Here is an 18161-nt window from a genome sequence, read left to right as displayed (position 1 = left end):
GTCGAGGGAGGTCGGGGGTTTTGTAACCCGTTTTCTTTTGGGTGCAAGGGGACCCGGAGTCTGACACTCAACATCTGCATCCCCAGGTACTGGCACGTTGTTGTCCCGGCAGAACTGTTTCACTGATCCCCACATATTGCTCCACGTATCTGCTTGTCTCTGAGATTTGAGGTGCGCCTTCAGGTTGTCGGTAAGCGCTGCAGCTTCGGAGAGTGTGCAGCTGGAGGACTGTAGGGCCTTGTGCGTAACATGAATCACACGCAGTATGTCTTCCAATACAATAACACATGTAATGAAAGACATTCTGGTCATGTGGGCATAAAGGCCACTGGCCTCCACAGACCACTTGTCTCCCTCGTCACTCATTTCTCTCAGGCACCCTATAATTGCAGAGTAGTGAGTTTTAACGGAATTCACAGATCGCCACTTGTACGCCCATCTTGTCTCACTTGGCTGTATTATTTCAGTTTGTTTCAGATTCAGTGATTTCTGCATTTCAATGAATCGATGATGGTTTGACGGCTCTGCAAATACAGAGTAGAGTTTGTCAATGACGTTCAGGAATGTTTTCACGCTGCGGTTGACAGCACAACACTCCATAAGCACCAGATTTAGTTTGTGTGCCATGCAGTGCACGTACACTGCGTATGGGTGGGTCTCTTTGATGCGCTGCTGCACACCAGAAACGTGACCAGACATGACGGAGGCACCATCGTAACTCTGGGCAACAACTGGGATATGTTTCAGTCCACACATCTCAAGTCCTTTGTTTATTGCTTCCACAATCCCAGCCGCGTTGCCAGATGCTGAGCAATCAATAAAACACAAAAAACGATCCTTGATTTCAAGCTGCTCTGCATATCTGATACATACTGATAATTGTTCCGTTTTGCAAGACCTGGCCTCATCTGCAATTATAGAAAAAAATCCAGTATCCTGCACTTTCTCTTCAATTTCTGCACGAACTAAGTTAGCGCATATGTCAATGACTTCGTTCTGGAAATCCGGGCTAGTAGCATTGAAATAGTTGGACTGCATGTTTTTAAAAGCAGAATCATACTCGGCGAAAAATCCACAAACCTCAAGAAAATTTCCACGCGACTCTGACTCGCTTCCCTCCCGATGCCCACGAAAAGGCAATCCGAGTTTGGACAACAGCCTCACAATATCAACAATTTTGCACAAATAAGATCTGTTCTTCTCAACAGAATCTTTGTGGCTTCGGGAAAGTTTCGCTGCAATAGATCCAGAAGATGCAGTCACTTTTTATAGTTATCCCATTTAACCATGCAGTTCAGATGGGCCTGGGATTGTGCATGTTTCTCCAGTTTGCTGCTTAGTTTTTTCCAGTCACTCAGGCCCTTTCTAAAGGAATCCTCCACACCGCTGTCAGTCTGGAAGTGGCGGCATGAAAAACAGAAGACGGCATCAATTCGTACTGAATATTCCAGCCAGGGATAGTTCTTGTAATAGTACGTGGAAAATGATCGTTTCGTTTTCCCAAACATTTTTGAGGGGAAATCGGATAAAGTAGGCTGCTTGGGACAGCTGTGCTTTCCCCCAAGATCATCATGACCCACTGACGGCCCCGGTGCCGGTGGTCTCCCTGCTGTGGGGTTAATGTTAGCTGGTCCTGCTAATCCAGAGCTCTCCGCTGTGGGGCTAACATTAGCTAATCCAGAGCTGCTCGTTTGCGTGTCTGCCTACTTGAAATGGTGACGGCTGCTGGTTGGTAAAGTTAGGCTCAGTCGGTGGCTCTTCTGTTGTTGAAGCTGAAGACGAAATTGGACGTTTTAAAAATCGCCGAATATCCATTACTGCTAATTCAATAGCTGAATCACTTGGATACAAAAAAAAGTGAGGGAACTTTTGTCCTTAACTTCACACGTCACACACACACACACACGTCACAACCCTTTATATATACAGTCTATGGTCACAACATGCGACTGCTCAAAAATGAAATTATTTCAAACAAAAGATGATATTATTCAGATTTGTATTGTAACAATCATTTTATTACATCTATTAAAATATTTATATATACAAAATATTTGTATTGGAACAGTTTTAGATTTAGTAATGATATAACATATTTCAGCCACCAGGGGGGGCAATGCCCCCCCGCAAAATCCGCCTATGATGGTCTGCCTACAAAACAAAAATAAAAAACGTTTATGCAGCCCCAACAACAGCCTCTGATCATCAACAGAATTCATGCAATGCTTCATTGGATGCATATATTAGATTATAATCTCTATCTCACTCCTAAAACATCTAAATCTACTTCCAGCATGGATAAATGTTAATAAAATACATCCATTGTTTGTTCTATATGATTCTTGAAATCCCAAAAAACACATCATCTTTCTTGAACAGATTACAAATTGCCTGAAAATGTTACAAACAAGTAGCAACATGTTTGACGAAGGTGTTGCGCCGGGCTATATCATGAAACTTAAGCTCGCTCCATTGCGGAGATATACCCGCGAGAGTGCGGAAAACTTAATTCACTTTTATCTGTTCTAAATTAACCTTAGAGGAATATTTTTCTAGTTTTTAATACTCTTATCAACATATGAGTGGACAAATATGCTTTATGCAAATGTTTGTTTATTATCATTGGAACAATGACAAATATTGACAGAATATTCTCAACACAACAAGCTCTGAACAATGACAAATATTCTAGTGAATATTCTCAACACAACAACCTCTGAACTATGACAAATATTCTCCTGAATATTTTCAATACAACAACCTGGAACCCCTCTCTCTCTCTCTCTCTCTCTCTCTCTTACACTCTCTCCCAACCCTGTGTACTTCTTTGCACTGAGCCAGTTTCTCAAACAGACAAGCCTGTTCACAGTTGTCGGCGAAATGCCGCTCCTCTGTCTTCATCTTCAGTCAAAGCATGAGACTGAAGTTCCCACTTTGGGTCAAAATAATGCGCTGTGATGTGCAGTCGACGCGTTGGATGCAATCCGAATTATCTAACGCAGCCCCTCGTCCTCCATGTTAAGCTGTAGCCACCCATTTAGCTATCTCTGTTGTTGTCCAGGCGTTTCCCCGGCAAACTTTCAAGCGTGGTCTGCCACAAGCGAGCGGCAAGAGCGGGGCTGTCAACATCAGCTGTGTGCGCTTGGCTTGCTGTTTAAAACACCTTTTGTTGTATCCATATCTCTCGCTAGAATCTCCCACCATCCAACTAACAACAACAACAACGTCAAGCCTTTGGGCTCTGAAACTACGGGGCAGACCGAGGACAAATACAGATGCGTTAATCTCACGTTAAAATAATTAGTGGCATTACAAATGTTAACTTGACAGCCCTAGTTCTTTTTAACCAAATATCTCTCAGAGGGGCGTGGGGAGTGGCTCCTTATTTTCATCAAAGTAACAGACAGAGAATCAGCACTTTTGAAACAGGGCTGAAACAGAGGGGATTATGGGATGCTGCAATGATCTGTTTGGTATTTCAAACCAAACACTTCAGAGACATGTTTGTATATATATCTGAGAACTATAATATATTTACAGGGTTCCCGCGGGGTCTTAAAAAGTCTTACATTTGATAATCAGAATTTAAGGCCTTAAAAAGTCTTAAATATGATCAAAACAATTAGAAAGGGCTTAAATATGATTTAAAAGGTCTTAAAAATGATCGTATTTGAAAGGTAGGCTTCTTCTGTGTTGCCATCACGTCTAACTGTGTTTTTCTGGAGAAATGTGCGGGCTGCAAAGTAACCAGTAACAAGGTGTCCGTGGGGTCTTAATTCTATTGACGTAAAATCCAACGGGATGACACACTGAAGAACTAACTCACTTAGCACAGAACTCTAGGTATAAATACCCTTATTACATTTCGGATCTGCACAAACAAGATATCTATTAGCAAGCTGAGATTCCACAGATTCTAGGGGTATAAGTATCATCACTGAGCGATCTGAACTCTCGACAGGGGAAACAAACACACACATCAAAACACGGAGCTTTACGTAGCAAAAACAGGACATTGTCTTACCTGTGCTGTTGTTCTGATCAAAAGTTTTGTTCATCCATCCATCTTCTCCCGCTTATCCGTGGTCGGGTCGCGAAGGTAGCAGTTCCAGCAGAGAGCCCCAAACTTTCTTTTCCCTGGCCACATCAACCAGCTCTGACTGGGGGATCCCAAGGCGCTCCCAGGCCAGCGAAGTGATATAATCCCTCCACCTGGTCCTAGGTCTACCCCTTGGTCTCTTCCCAGCTGGACGTGCCTGGAACACCTCCCTAGGGAGGCGCCCAGGTGGCATCCTAACTAGGTGCCCGAACCACCTCAACGGGCTACTTTCGACGCGAAGGAGGAGCGGTTCAACTCCGAGTCCCTCCCGGATGACCGAACTTCTCACCTTATCCCTAAGGGAGACACCAGCCACCCTGCGGAGAAAACCCATCTCGGCCGCTTGTACCCGCGATCTCGTTCTTTCGGTCATGACCCATCCTTCATGACCATAGGTGAGGGTAGGAACAAAAATGGCGCAGTAGACAGAGAGCTTTGCCTTCTGGCTCAGCTCCCTTTTCGTCACAACGGTGCGGTAAAGCGACTGCAGTACCGCTCCCGCTGCTCCGATTCTCCGACCCATCTCACGCTCCATTGTTCCCTCACTCGAGAACAAGACCCCGAGATACTTGAACTCCTTCACTTGGGGTAAGGACCCATTCCCTACTCGGAGTGGACAGTCCATCGGTTTCCTGCTGAGAACCATGGCCTCAGATTTGGAGGTGCTGATCCTCATCCCAGCCGCTTCACACTCGGTTACGAACTGATCCAGTGAGTGCTCAAGGTCGCAGACCGATGAAGCCATCAGAACCACATCATCTGCAAAAAGCAGTGGTGCAATCCTTAGTCCACCGAACTGCAGACCCCCTCCCCCACGACTACGCCGCGAAATCCGATCCATGTATATTACAAATAGGATTGGTGACAAAGCGCAGCCTTGGCGGAGGCCAACCCTCACCTGAAATGGGTCCGAAGTTGTGTTCAATGGCATTAAAATGATAAAAACGCTGCTGAAGGTTAATCCATAGGTTAATCCAATGGGTCTGAAATGATTACTGATAATTAGGGCTTTCCCGAATACCATTTTTCGGGCTCCGGATATTCGGTAGTAATCAGCAGCGAATATTGGAATAATATGGAGTGTATTCACGGCATTCATTTTGTTATTCTACAGTATTGTTGTTTTATAGTTATTAACCCAATTTGTGTTCTTTGAATTTGAAAAGGATATCGCATTGTGTTTGTTGCTTTCGTTGCAGTTGTATATGTCTTAAGTGTAATTTGGCTTGGCTTCTTATTTATGGACATGCTTTTATTTTGAAGGAGAGGTAGTGCTGTTGACAGGAAGTTGTTGTTGCTTTGGAAACAACGTGACGGAGATTAGCGGAGAAAAGTAATATCTACATATAAAGACGGAGAAAGTAAACGATAACGTTTATGGTTAAGTGTTAGCACCGCCCGAACAAGCTCTTACATTGATATTGGAGATTTCAATCAATTACATTTGAGAAAAAAAAACGGGGAAAAAACAAACAACACGAATATCCGAATAATGAAATTGAAACCCGAATAGTACTCCAACGATCGGATATTCGAATATTCGGGTACAGCCCTACTGATAATCCATCTTCATATTTATGTCAATAACGGAGTTTTCATATATAGTTTTACTATGTTCAATCTGAATTTACTTTAAAATAAAAACATCTATATTGATTCTGACTCTTCTACATCCAACTCACAGGTTTATCATTGCTTTGAGAAAAAAGATTATTAATTTACCCCTTTTAGAAGTGAAGTTATTGTAATTTGTTCTGGGAATGTCAGTACTCAACAGTGAGTTGAGTAGGCATGACATACAAGACATGACAGTATCTGGTAATGTTGGGTGATGGATCCGTATTATTTCTTATGAACTATAAGTGAAATTATGTTGTAATTATTATTCTATTATTCTAAAATTGTGTTCATATTCAGAGTTACGTTGAGTATGTTGTTTTTCTCCAGAGAAGTTTGTCCATTGGGTTGTGGAGACCAAAAAAAGCATATTAAGTGAGTGTTCTGTTTATGTCATTGTTGTGTTTTAGGAGTGAAGAAGACGTTTCAGTGTGAGCTGTGTAGCTACACCTGCCCCCGGCGCTCCAACCTGGATAGACACATGAAGAGTCACACGGACGAGAGACCCCACAAATGTCACCTGTGTGGAAGAGCCTTCAGGACCGTCACCCTGCTCAGAAACCATCTCAACACACACACTGGTAGACATAAGCACACATCTTCATTAAAACTTTAATGAGACAGAATAATTTTTAAGTTCTTCAGTACCATGCAGTAGGGCTGTCCCGAATACAATTTTTTTGGGCTACGGATATTCGGTAGTAATCAGCAGCGAATATTCGGTGCGGAGAGATTTTTTTTTAAATAACATTTTTTTTCTCCAAAAGGTTTCATAACACGCTCCGAATCCGAGACAACTGACAACACGCTGTTAAGCAGAAGCGCAGAAAGAGCATACTATTACAATTTATATTTATTTATTGTCTGAGTACTCGCATACATTAAAACTAAATGTGTCCTCAGCATTTAACCCAGCCGCAGTGCAGCGCCCGGGGACCAAATCTGGTTCCAAATTCCGTCTATAACGTTTTACAACCTGAAGATACAAAACACATATTTCTGTTATAACTTGTTACCGATACAGTAAACAGTATTTAAATAAATGAAGAACGAAAAATAAATGAACGAACTGTATGCCAATAATTGCCACATTACTCCTATTATTTTCACTATTCGGATCAAATTGAAAAACTAATATAAAAAAACAATTCGGTTGCTTGCTTGCAACTATTTTCCAAGCAAAGTAAGTGCACGTTTTTATCATGTGTAACGTTACTGTTTAAACGGCGGATAAAGCAGCCTCATCATGGCAACTTGACAACAGCTAAGCTAAGCTAGGTTACTACTTACAGCATCCAGGTGACTTTTCAGAGTTGTTTTGCCACCGTGGTAGGCCAGTTTCTTGTCGCATATTTGGCACACTGCCTTATTCTTACCGTCGCCCAATTTAAAATGGTTCCACACAGCTGAAGTCTTCGGCATTTTGTGTTCAGGTGTGTGAAACGAGGTGAAGCGTGCCGTTTGCCTTCGTGACTGAGTGAACGCGATGTCAGGAGCACAGGCTGAGATTGTATATATTTCCGCATTTTAACAGTGCATTTCAAAAGTATAAATATAGTATAAGAATATGGCATTTCGCCTTTATTGATAGCATACATTTAGGGCAACATTTTCTTTCTTTAAAAAAAAAAAAAAAAAAAAATCCGAATAATGAAATTGAAACCCGAATAGTTGGCCAACGAACGAATAGTCGAATATTCGGGTACAGCCCTACCATGCAGTGATTGCTGACTAGGGCTGCAACAAACGACTAATTTGATAATCGATTAATCTATCGATTAATGAAACGATTAATCGACTATTCGGAGTATTACTGTATGCCTTGCACAATTTCTCAAACGCTCTTATTTATTCATCAACTTTTAGATTTAGCTTGAGGTTGTTTTAGGCATGTGGAAACTAACAATGAAGACAATAAAGATGAATACTTGATTCAAAAATACATATATTATTAAATTAACTAATCACATTTTGAACAAAATTAACATTGCTTTTTATTTAAATTAAATAAATAATATTTCACATCAAAAGAAACAACAGTGTTTTAACAAATCGTATTAAATAATGTGATAACAGAACTGTAAACAGAATAGCTGAAACTTTAACAAAATAAATAACTCAGTTACCTCTAATCATTAACCCATGTTTGTATAATTGAGTTAACTCTGTGTGTTGCTACTGGCATACATAACACCTGACGTGGAAACGTTACTGGTGGATGGGGCTACAGAGCTGCTGGAAAGACAGTCGAACCCGGTGCATTCCTCCGTCTGAATGTGGTGCACTTTTGCTAAATGTTTAGACAAATTGCTCGTGTTTCCGCCCTTACATGCTAAACTCTTATTGCACTTTTGGCAACGAGCATTGTCCACATCGAGACGGGTAAAGTTTAACCACACCTCGGAGCGCGTTCTCTCCGCCATCTCCGCATTGCGTTGCTGCATGTAGCAGCTGCGTGTGTGTAAACTGCCCCGTCCCCTCCCACACAGACAGGGGAGAGAGATCTCGTCTGATCGAAAATATATCATAGACGCATTTGTTTGTCTTTTTGCATGTTAGAAACGAGTTGGCGACACTAAGACTGCGATATAATGTTTTTGTAGCAATAATACATGACATATTTTTTTTTAAATGTCTCTAGTATCGATAAAAAGACCAATAACGTTGGAGCTTAACGGCGCGTAAAACAGACGTGATGACGTCACCAACGAATTGAAGACTGAATTAGTTGGCAACTAATTTGGTAATCGATTAAGTCGATTAGTTGTTGCACCACTATTGCTGACATGTCTTTGTTTTGTTTGTGAATGCAGGAACTCGTCCACACAAGTGCACGGACTGTGACATGGCTTTTGTGACCAGTGGAGAGTTGGTGCGTCATCGTCGCTACAAACACACACATGAGAAGCCCTTCAAATGTTCCATGTGTGACTACGCTAGTGTGGAGGTAACGCAAGCTTTGTGTTTTATGAGTTTGATACGCTAAATATGGTGCCTATAAAATGGATGATTTACTTTTTGTTTTAGTGTTCTGATATGTGACTGTGTGCTTGTGTGTTTTGTAGGTGAGCAAATTAAAGCGTCACATCCGTTCTCACACCGGTGAGCGTCCGTTCCAGTGCAGTCTTTGCAGCTACGCCAGCAGAGACACGTACAAGCTGAAGAGACACATGAGGACACACTCAGGTAAAAAAGACCACTTAAATCATTTTGCCATTTGATCTTTTTCTATACCTCTCCCCCATTAGTTAACTGCAACTAACTAAACATTTAACAGGGTTCCCGCGGGGTCTTAAAAAGTCGTACATTTGATCATCTGAATTTAAGGCCTTAAAAAGGTCTTAAATATGACCAAAAAAATAAGAAAGGTCTTAAATATGATTTAGAAGGTCTTAAAAATCATGGGATTTGAAAGGTACTTCTGTGTTGCGATAGCGTCTAAATGTGTTTTGGGTGAAATGTCCGGGCTGCAAAGTAATAGCCTTTCAGTTCCCCCCAACAATTTGTATTGAAATAAATCAACATGGAACCAGTAATCATTAACTTTGTTTCCCCCGGCCCCTTATCAGAGAACACCCAGCTAGTAACCTAGCAACCAAGCTTCAGCTAGCAGCCGTCAGAAACTCATGTATCTTCGAATCTACTTACAAATGAATATGGGGAAGTGTCAGTTCAACCGTATTTGGTTGGAAAACATCTAATTTAGGCCTTGGTTGAAACCAGTGGAGGGGAACGTGTTTGAAGCCCGCCGCACCTTTGGCAAAAATTAGCGTTTGTTTTGCTAATTTAGCTTAAGCTAGTGCAGCAGCTCCCGCAACAACACCGAGGGACCTCCGGGCGACGTTCGGGTCTACGTCAACCCTAAAAGCGTAGTTAAACACCAATCATACAACAGCAACAATGAAAGATTGTAGCCAAGGCAGCAGAGCTCTGAATATAGCTCTTGCCACTCTCACACACACACACACACACACACACACACACACACACACACACACACACACACACACACACACACACACACACACACACACACACACACACACACTAGGGCTGCTCGACTATGGCAAAAATCATAATCAGGATTATTTTGGTCAATAATTTATATCACGATTATTAAATATGATTATTAATTGACTTTGAAAACATCCATTTATTGAACTTTAAAACCAATAATAATTTGAACAGTATCTTTTTAACTGTTGATTACCCTGAACGTATAATTCAACAGAGCGGAAACGGTGGAAATCCAAACACCATGACGACCTCCTAACCTATCAGGCTTTCCTCTCCTCTTTCTCTGCTTCGATCTCTCAGGCAAAAAGCACTTTCTTTCAAGATACGATCCAATCTTCCTATTCCAATCCCCAAAAACTATTTTCAATCTTTTCCACCCTCTTGGACCCCCCCAAAGCCCCTTCCCCCTCCTCCCTTCTGTCAAGCGACCTTGTTAACCACTTTGAAAAAAAAGGATGATGATATTCGCTCTTCTTTTCCTGACTCACCTTTACTCAACGCTGGGTCACCAGACCCTCCCTTCACCCACACACTAACCTCCTTTTCCCCTGTCTCTCCAAGTGAGGTTCTTACCCTCATTACCTCTGCCCGCCCTACCACCTGTCCTCTGGACCCTATCCCTTCAAACCTCCTTCAGACTATCGCTCCTGATATTCTACCGTTTCTCACCCATTTCATCAACACTTCTCTAACTTCTGGTCACTTTCCAAACAGTCTCAAGGAGGCAAGAGTAAACCCTCTCCTAAAGAAACCCACTCTCAACCCGTCAGATGTTATAAACTACAGGCCTGTCTCTCTCCTCCCGTTCCTGTCTAAAACACTTGAACGCGCTGTCTTTAAACAACTCTCCTGTTATCTCCATCAGAACAACCTTCTGGATCCGCACCAGTCTGCTTTCAAGGCAGGTCACTCCACAGAAACTGCTCTCCTTGCTGTCTCTGAGGAACTGCACACTGCCAAAGCAGCATCCCTCTCCTCTGTCATCATCCTTTTGGACCTGTCTGCTGCATTCGACACGGTGAACCATCAGATCCTCTTTCGCACTCTCCAAAAACTTGGAGTTTCAGGCACTGCACTTTCCCTCCTCACCTCATACCTCAAAGACCGTACCTACAGGGTAACTTGGAGAGGGTCCGAGTCTGACCCTTGTCAATTAACTACAGGGGTCCCTCAGGGCTCTGTTCTTGGTCCCCTCCTCTTCTCCTTGTACACAAACTCGCTCGGATCAGTCATTAGCCCGCATGGTTTTTCATACCACTGCTACGCTGACGACACCCAACTAATTCTGTCCTTTCCCCGCTCAGAGACCCAGGTCGTCGCACGCATCTCTGCTTGTCTAGCTGACATCTCTCAGTGGATGTCTGCTCACCACCTCAAGCTCAACCTTGACAAGACTGAACTGCTTTTCCTTCCGGGAAAAGATTGTCCCACTCTTGACCTAAGAATCAACATCGGCACCTCTATTGTTTCCCCGACTCAGACTGCAAGGAATCTAGGTGTGACCCTAGATAACAAACTGTCCTTCACTGCAAACATCGCTGCTACGACCCGCTGCTGCAGATACACGCTTTACAACATCAGGAGAATACGTCCCCACCTGACCCAGAAAACAACGCAGGTTCTGGTCCAGGCCCTCGTCATCTCACGCCTAGACTACTGCAACTCCCTCCTGGCTGGTCTATCTACATGTGCCCTCCGACCTCTGCAGCTCATCCAGAATGCAGCGGCTCGTCTGGTTTTCAACCTTCCAAAATGTTCCCACACCACGCCGCTCCTCCCTTCCCTTCACTGGCTTCCAGTAACTCCTAGAATCCACTTCAAAACAATGGTACTTGCGTACCATGCTGTGAATTGATCTGGCCCTTCCTACATCCAGGACATGGTTAAACTTTACACCCCAGCGTATGCACTTCGCTCTGCATCAGCCAAACAGCTCGCTGTACCCGCACTGCGAGGGGGACCCAAGTTCCCATCTGCAAAAACATGTGGGTTTGCTATCCTGGCTCCAAAATGGTGGAATAAGCTCCCCATTGAAATCAGGACAGCAGAAAGCTTAGACATCTTCCGGCGCAGACTGAAAACTCATCTCTTTCGACTCCACTTCGAGCGATAGAATTACTAACAAAGAACTGCTAACAAAGCACTTATATACTAATAAAGGACTGGCTTATCTAAAGCCAGTTGAGTAGCACTTGAAATGTTTGGCTCTATGAAACCTAATGTACTAATATGATTCTGTTTTCTTCAAGGTTGTATCTTCCTGGTCGAATGTACTTATTGTATGTCGCTTTCGATGAAAGCGTCAGCTAAATGCAATGTAATGTAATGAAAAACCAATACAAAAATAAATTAAATAAGTGATACATTTAAATAAATAATATCAAAATAATAAATACCAATAAACAAGATCAACAAATATTTTGGAGCGCATTTCCACAAGCTACTAAACATATATAAATATGATAAATAAATTAGACTACAACCTAGCAAAGCTAAATAATCGTTTTTTTGTATTATGTTGTCTTCGTAATTGTGGCAGGCCAAAATCGTAATTGTGATTTAAAATACGATTAATTGCGCAGCCTGAACAGACACACACACATACACACTTTTTGTCTAACACGCTAACACAGTTCTGTACTGTTAAGCTGTTATGTTCAGTCATCGTTCTTATGTTGAACATGAATACATTTAGTTTGTAAGTAATTATGGGAAGTATTTCTTCTTTCATAGCAATTTTCCTTCATACTTTCTTGCCGTGAAATAGTTCTTAAATTATATTCAAAGTGGTCTTAAAAAGTCTTACATTTGAGTTGGTGAAACCTGCAGGAATCCTGATTTAAATATATACTACATTGTATACCTCCTTCCCTATTGTTACCTCTTGCAAGGTGCAACATTTATTTGTTGTCTACAGGAAATAATACTTGTGAATGTTTAACTTTTACCTACCAGTTAATACAATATTATTGTGTTTGTTTGTTTACTATACTAACCACTTTCATTTTCTACCAGCAATCAGCCAGTAAAATATGACATTTGTGGTGCTAATCTGACCCGCCTCTTATTCTCCTATATTGTTTTGTTGACTATGAACATAAATGTGAACGATGATAAACATATGTACATTTTCAATCCTCTTCTCAGGAGAAAAACCTTACGAGTGCTACATCTGCCACGCCCGATTCACCCAGAGTGGAACCATGAAGATGCACATTCTGCAGAAACACACAGAGAACGTGGCCAAGTTCCACTGTCCACACTGCGACACTGTCATCGCACGCAAGAGTGACTTAGGTAACACAAACTGTATAAACTTATCAGACTGACAAGATAGTTCACTTTGCATGTCGTTTTTATTCCCCTCATGTCTTTTCTTTTTCTCCTCTGTTTGCATTGCAGGAGTCCATCTGCGTAAGCAACACTCTTTCATCGAGACTGGGAAAAAGTGTCGCTACTGTGACGCCGTGTTCCACGAGCGCTACGCTCTGATCCAGCATCAGAAGTCCCACAAGAACGAGAAGAGGTTCAAATGCGAGATGTGCGACTACTGCTGCCGCCAGGTTTGTGTTCTCTTTTATCTTTAGCCAGTATCATGTTATTATCAGCAGCAACTTCATTACATTCGGAAAAAATAAACAATTTGGAATCCTGATTTTATTTAAAATAATATAAAGAATAGCAATCAATGAAAAAATGCATACCTGGGCAAAAAGAAACACCTGTAAGTCACATGTTGGAATCATTTCGCCAACTTTAAAGATATACTGTGTTCACAATTATTAGGCAAGTGAGTATTTTGACCATATCATAATTGTTATGCTTATTTTCCAACTCCAAGCTGTATAAACTTGAATGCGTATTGTATTGAAGCATATCAGGTGATGTATTTGTGTAATGAGGGAGGGTGTGGCCTAAGGCAGTGTTTCTCAAACCTTTTCATACCAAGGACCACTTAACCAATAAAAAAACACTCGGGGACCACCTAACTCCACAAATATCCAAAAACAATAGGCCTGCTTACCACTCCAACAGTTTATAACAAAATACAGCCTAATAATAACAACAGCTTAACGTGACCTCTCTATATCGGCTCGTTCACACATTAAATCAACAATACAAATACAACTACAGATAATATAAGCCTTTCGTTCAAATGCGATTTAAAATACTCACAGGTTTTACACCTTTTATGAAATGTAGACTACATTTATTACGGAGTTTATGTCTGAGTCAACAGACTCACAGATCGTTGGCTACTGAGAGATATGCAAAATACATGTAGTACGTCACAAACCTCCGCTGTGGATTTTCAAAACAAAATACAGTAAAACTATGGTCGCAGGCCCAAGTTTAACTCTCTGAGGTCCAAGCCATTTTTTCACATGTTAGGCTCGTCTGGGCTTTTTTTTTGTAAAAATGCTATTAAAACATCAACCTTGGTAACCATGCATTCACACCACAGGACTTTCCCTGGTACTTTGGTTCTTTAGTTCCGTTAGTACCAATAATGTCGCGTTCACACCGCCGGGATTACTCAGTGCCGGGAACTCTTTTGGCCATTTTCAGTCCCTGCTAAAGAGGTGGTACGAACCTGGTGATAAAAGAGTGCCAATTTCTATTCTATTTCTATTGGCTGGGCGAATTGCAAACCACGCCCCGTTAGACTCTGAATTTGTTTTGTTAGGCGGCCATTTTTTTCCTCGCTACAAAACCACATCCACACCTGAGCGAGTAGTTTTTTTGTGCTTTAAAGCAGTTATGACCACACGTACTACAACACTGGAGCGGTGGAATGATGAGGAAGTGTCGGCGCTTCTGGCAATTTACTCTTGAAGACGGGATGCAGCAGCTTCTACAGAAAGCAGTTCCCAACTCCAAATGTTTTGAGCGATGTTCGCAAAAGCTACTCGAGCGGCGTGATGCCGTTATGGTTATGTCTTGACTGTGCAATAAAACAAACAAACTGGCGAAGCTTTATTTATTGTGTCCCACCCCAAATTTGCAGAATTGAAGAATGTGAGAGCAGACAGGTGTCGGTGGTTGAATTTATCTACAATGTTGCAACCTTGTGCAGCAATGGAAGGGGCAGAAACACAAGTCTTACACACATAAACACAAGTAATTTATCATGTCATTTGTTTTAGATAAATAAGGGAAAAACACCAAACAACGATTAATGTCCTTTTCCAAAATCAGCCTGAGGGGGTAATATATAATAAATACATAAAGATAAAGTCCATTGTTATAATGGGGTATTTTATTTGTAAATTACCCTTATAACCCAGCCTCATGGTGCACATGATTCTTTGCTTGGACATTTTGTTGGTTTGAGTCATTTGAGCTCGGATTCTAGTAGGGACATAAAGTAACACGTATCTTAGGAAGATATGAACTTCATCTTGGTGAAGTTGATGCTGAATTCACTATTTAGTAGATAATCATGTGACACTTTATCTTTGCACTACGGTCTGTCTGCTGAGCCTACCTATTATATATATATATATATATATATAATGTACAGCGGGTGGGCTTTATACCCCCTCCCCCGTGTAGTTCTTCTTCTCTCGTTTTTTTTGTACTCGCCGTGAAGTGGTTTTGCGGCCTGCCAGTAAACCCAGAGAAGAGGACGAAGTGACGTCAGCATAATCTTGCCTCAGGGAAAGTACTGCGGTGTGAATGCGATTGGCACTAGCCCCCTGGCGGATTCAGTGCCGTGGTAATTTAGTGCCCGCACTAAAGTACGGCAAGTCCTGCGGTGTGAAAGCGGCTATTGGGCTGGCCTGCATGGTCTGCCTACAAAACAATAACATTTATGCAGCCCCAACAACAGCCTCTGATCATCAACAGACTTCATGCAATGCTTCATTGGATGCATAGATTAGATAATAATGTCTATCTCACTCCTAACACATCTAAATCTACTTTCAGCATGGATAAATTTGAATAAAATACGTCCATTGTTTGTTTTATACGCTTCTTGAAATAAAAATAAAAACACATTGTTTTTCTAGAACAGATTACAACTCTCCTGGAAATGGTACAAACAAGTGGCAATGTGTGACGAAGGTGCTGCGCTGGGCTATATCGTGCAATCGAAAGTCAAACTTAAACTCGCTCCTTTGCGGAGATATTCCCGCGAGAGTGCGGAAAATGTAAATGTATTTTTATTTCAAATGTGAAATGTTACCGATATACTCAAGGACCACTAGAGGGCGCTCACGGACCACCCTTTGAGAAACACTGGCCTAAGGGGATCAAGATCCTATATCAGGGGTTCCCAACCTTTTTTGAACCAAGAGCTACTTTTGAAGTTGCCAGTCTGCCGAGATCTTCCAGTCCAAATAGAAAGGCGTAGCCATTACTGACAGCCTACTACCAGGTAAATACACGCTTCTACTTGTATAAAACGTACCTTTGTACGATGAATACTTCATAAAATACTGCAGATCCTTTGTCTTACCTCTTTCTAATCTACACACAAGTATTTAACTGAAGTTACACAACAGTGTTGTTGATACAGAGTTGGAGTTTATTCACACATCACATACTACAGTGGGTAATGTTTTCAAGAAACATTGAACAGTAGGGATGTAACGATACCAAAAACTCACGGTACGATAATATCGCGATAACAAGTCCAAGGTACGGTATTTATCGCGACATTGAATAATAAAGGGAAGAAGAAAAAAATTCATAAATATCTTTTTCAATAAAACATTTTTTTACTCGGAAAATGTTTTTTTATTACATAATAAATCTGATTTTTACAGCATTTTTGTAGGATAGCAGTATTTTAAAGTGTCAAAAACAAAGTGACAGTAACCGACTGGAACAAGAAAACCAGTGTTTTTGTACCTACCAGTACTACCAAACAAAGTAAGCATTTTCTTTGTGCCACTGCATCTCACAAATAAACAAGGACATTTAATAATCAGACCCTGCAATAAAAATAAATCAAGTTTCACTTTAGTTTTTCAAGTAACTCAACTCAAACTCACTAGTCACTCACTCAGCATCATCAGACAGGTTTTTAGGAATATGAGAATGTCCATATTTCCAGGTATTTATAAACTGGGATGTTTGGGCATTTACAATATCCCCTGCTCTGGAAAAAACTCTCTCGCTTGGTACTGATGTTGCTGGGACACCAGTGGTCGCGTTAACCGAATATTTTATTTAACAATGACGGAAAAATCTGAAAGCAGTCTGTCATTTTGACAGATTAGAAGAAACTCGGAACAGTGCCAACGTTTCCCCGCAGCCAGGCTCTGGTGTTATGCCGTGTTATGCATGCCCTCCAAAAGGAAATTATATAGTTTCCAAACCGGACTTTGCCGTACAGATCAATACATGTCTGGGAGGTTTTGCTTTACGCTGTGCGCGTACACACGTAATAAACACCCCCCCCCCCCCCCCGTTGACAGTTCACGAGCATGCTCTATCGTGAACTGTTCAGACCCGACGGGTAATCAGGGATTATGACGGATATTTTACGATCCTGTCTGTCAAAATGACGGACAGCGAAAAAGTCTAACGCCAGGCTTATTGACATGGCGAGATATAAATATATGGTTGGTACATGTCTCTAGGTGTGTAAATGTGGCCCTGTAAATACGATGTCCTTTTCTGTTATCTGCTGTTTTATTTTCATGTTGTAACCTACTTGCTGCCATGTTGGACAGGTCTCTATTGAAAAAGAGATCGATGATCTCAATGGGACCACCTGGTTAAATAAAGTTTTTTTTTTTTTTTTTTAAAGTGTTTACATTTTTTTTTTTTTTTTTTATTAAATTTTTTTTTTTAAATTAAATTGCGGTCGATTTTGTCAGTCTCACAACGGTATTGGGAAGTTTATTTACCGCGATATTCGGTATATCGTTACATCCCTATTGAACAGTGCTGCCACATATGACACAGGAAAAAAAGAAAAGACTGAACCCTTTCTTTGCCATTATATAAAAATAGTGTTGCTACAAAAGTATAAATTAGGCTTACTAATAAGACAACTCCAGTGTTTCCCCTACCATTGTCTTGGCGGGGCGCTGCGCCCTGCCAACGGAGCCACGCGCCCCGCCTGAAATTCAAGGTGGGTTTTTTTTATTTAAAAATATATATATATATATATAGCACCAAATTGCAACTGAAGTAATCTATCTACAGTCACTTTTCATGTTGAACATGTGCTCTTTTATAAACTAAACGCCTATGTTATTTATCCGATGTATGTGCATGTTTCAGTGTCCACTGCTTTGCGTATTCACATTCTCCCTCCGCTCTGTTTCTGAAGCTCCGCTCCACACACACACACACACACACACACGGTTTGTCAGGACTTTTTCCTCGTACCAGTTCAAACACTGACTTATGGGGACCCACCTTTCCCTTTGCCGTAGAGAGACAGCAGCGTGCTTGAACTGATCATAAA

The 18161-nt window shown here is 41.5% G+C and overlaps 1 protein-coding gene across 9 annotated transcripts in view; it reads left to right on the top strand.

Moving 5' to 3' along the window:
• LOC307041402 (transcriptional repressor CTCF-like) overlaps positions 1 to 18161 on the top strand; it is an 81021-nt gene that overhangs the window by 40660 nt on the left and 22200 nt on the right. For all 9 annotated transcript variants that reach the window (XR_013808745.1, XM_079684780.1, XM_079684779.1 and 6 more), the window contains 5 exons: positions 6127 to 6297; positions 8530 to 8663; positions 8782 to 8902; positions 12881 to 13030; positions 13136 to 13296. Coding sequence is in view for 8 of the 9 variants with exons in the window: in XM_079684780.1 (XP_079540906.1) it covers positions 6127 to 6297; positions 8530 to 8663; positions 8782 to 8902; positions 12881 to 13030; positions 13136 to 13296 (737 nt within the window). In the remaining variant the exon portion in view is untranslated. The remainder of the gene's footprint in view (positions 1 to 6126; positions 6298 to 8529; positions 8664 to 8781; positions 8903 to 12880; positions 13031 to 13135; positions 13297 to 18161) is intronic.

Source organism: Notothenia rossii (assembly GCF_949606895.1).
Source record: "Notothenia rossii genome assembly, chromosome: 5".
NCBI lineage: Eukaryota > Metazoa > Chordata > Actinopteri > Perciformes > Nototheniidae > Notothenia > Notothenia rossii.
Note: the sequence above shows the minus strand (reverse complement) of the source record. Positions and strands in the feature narration are given on the sequence as shown.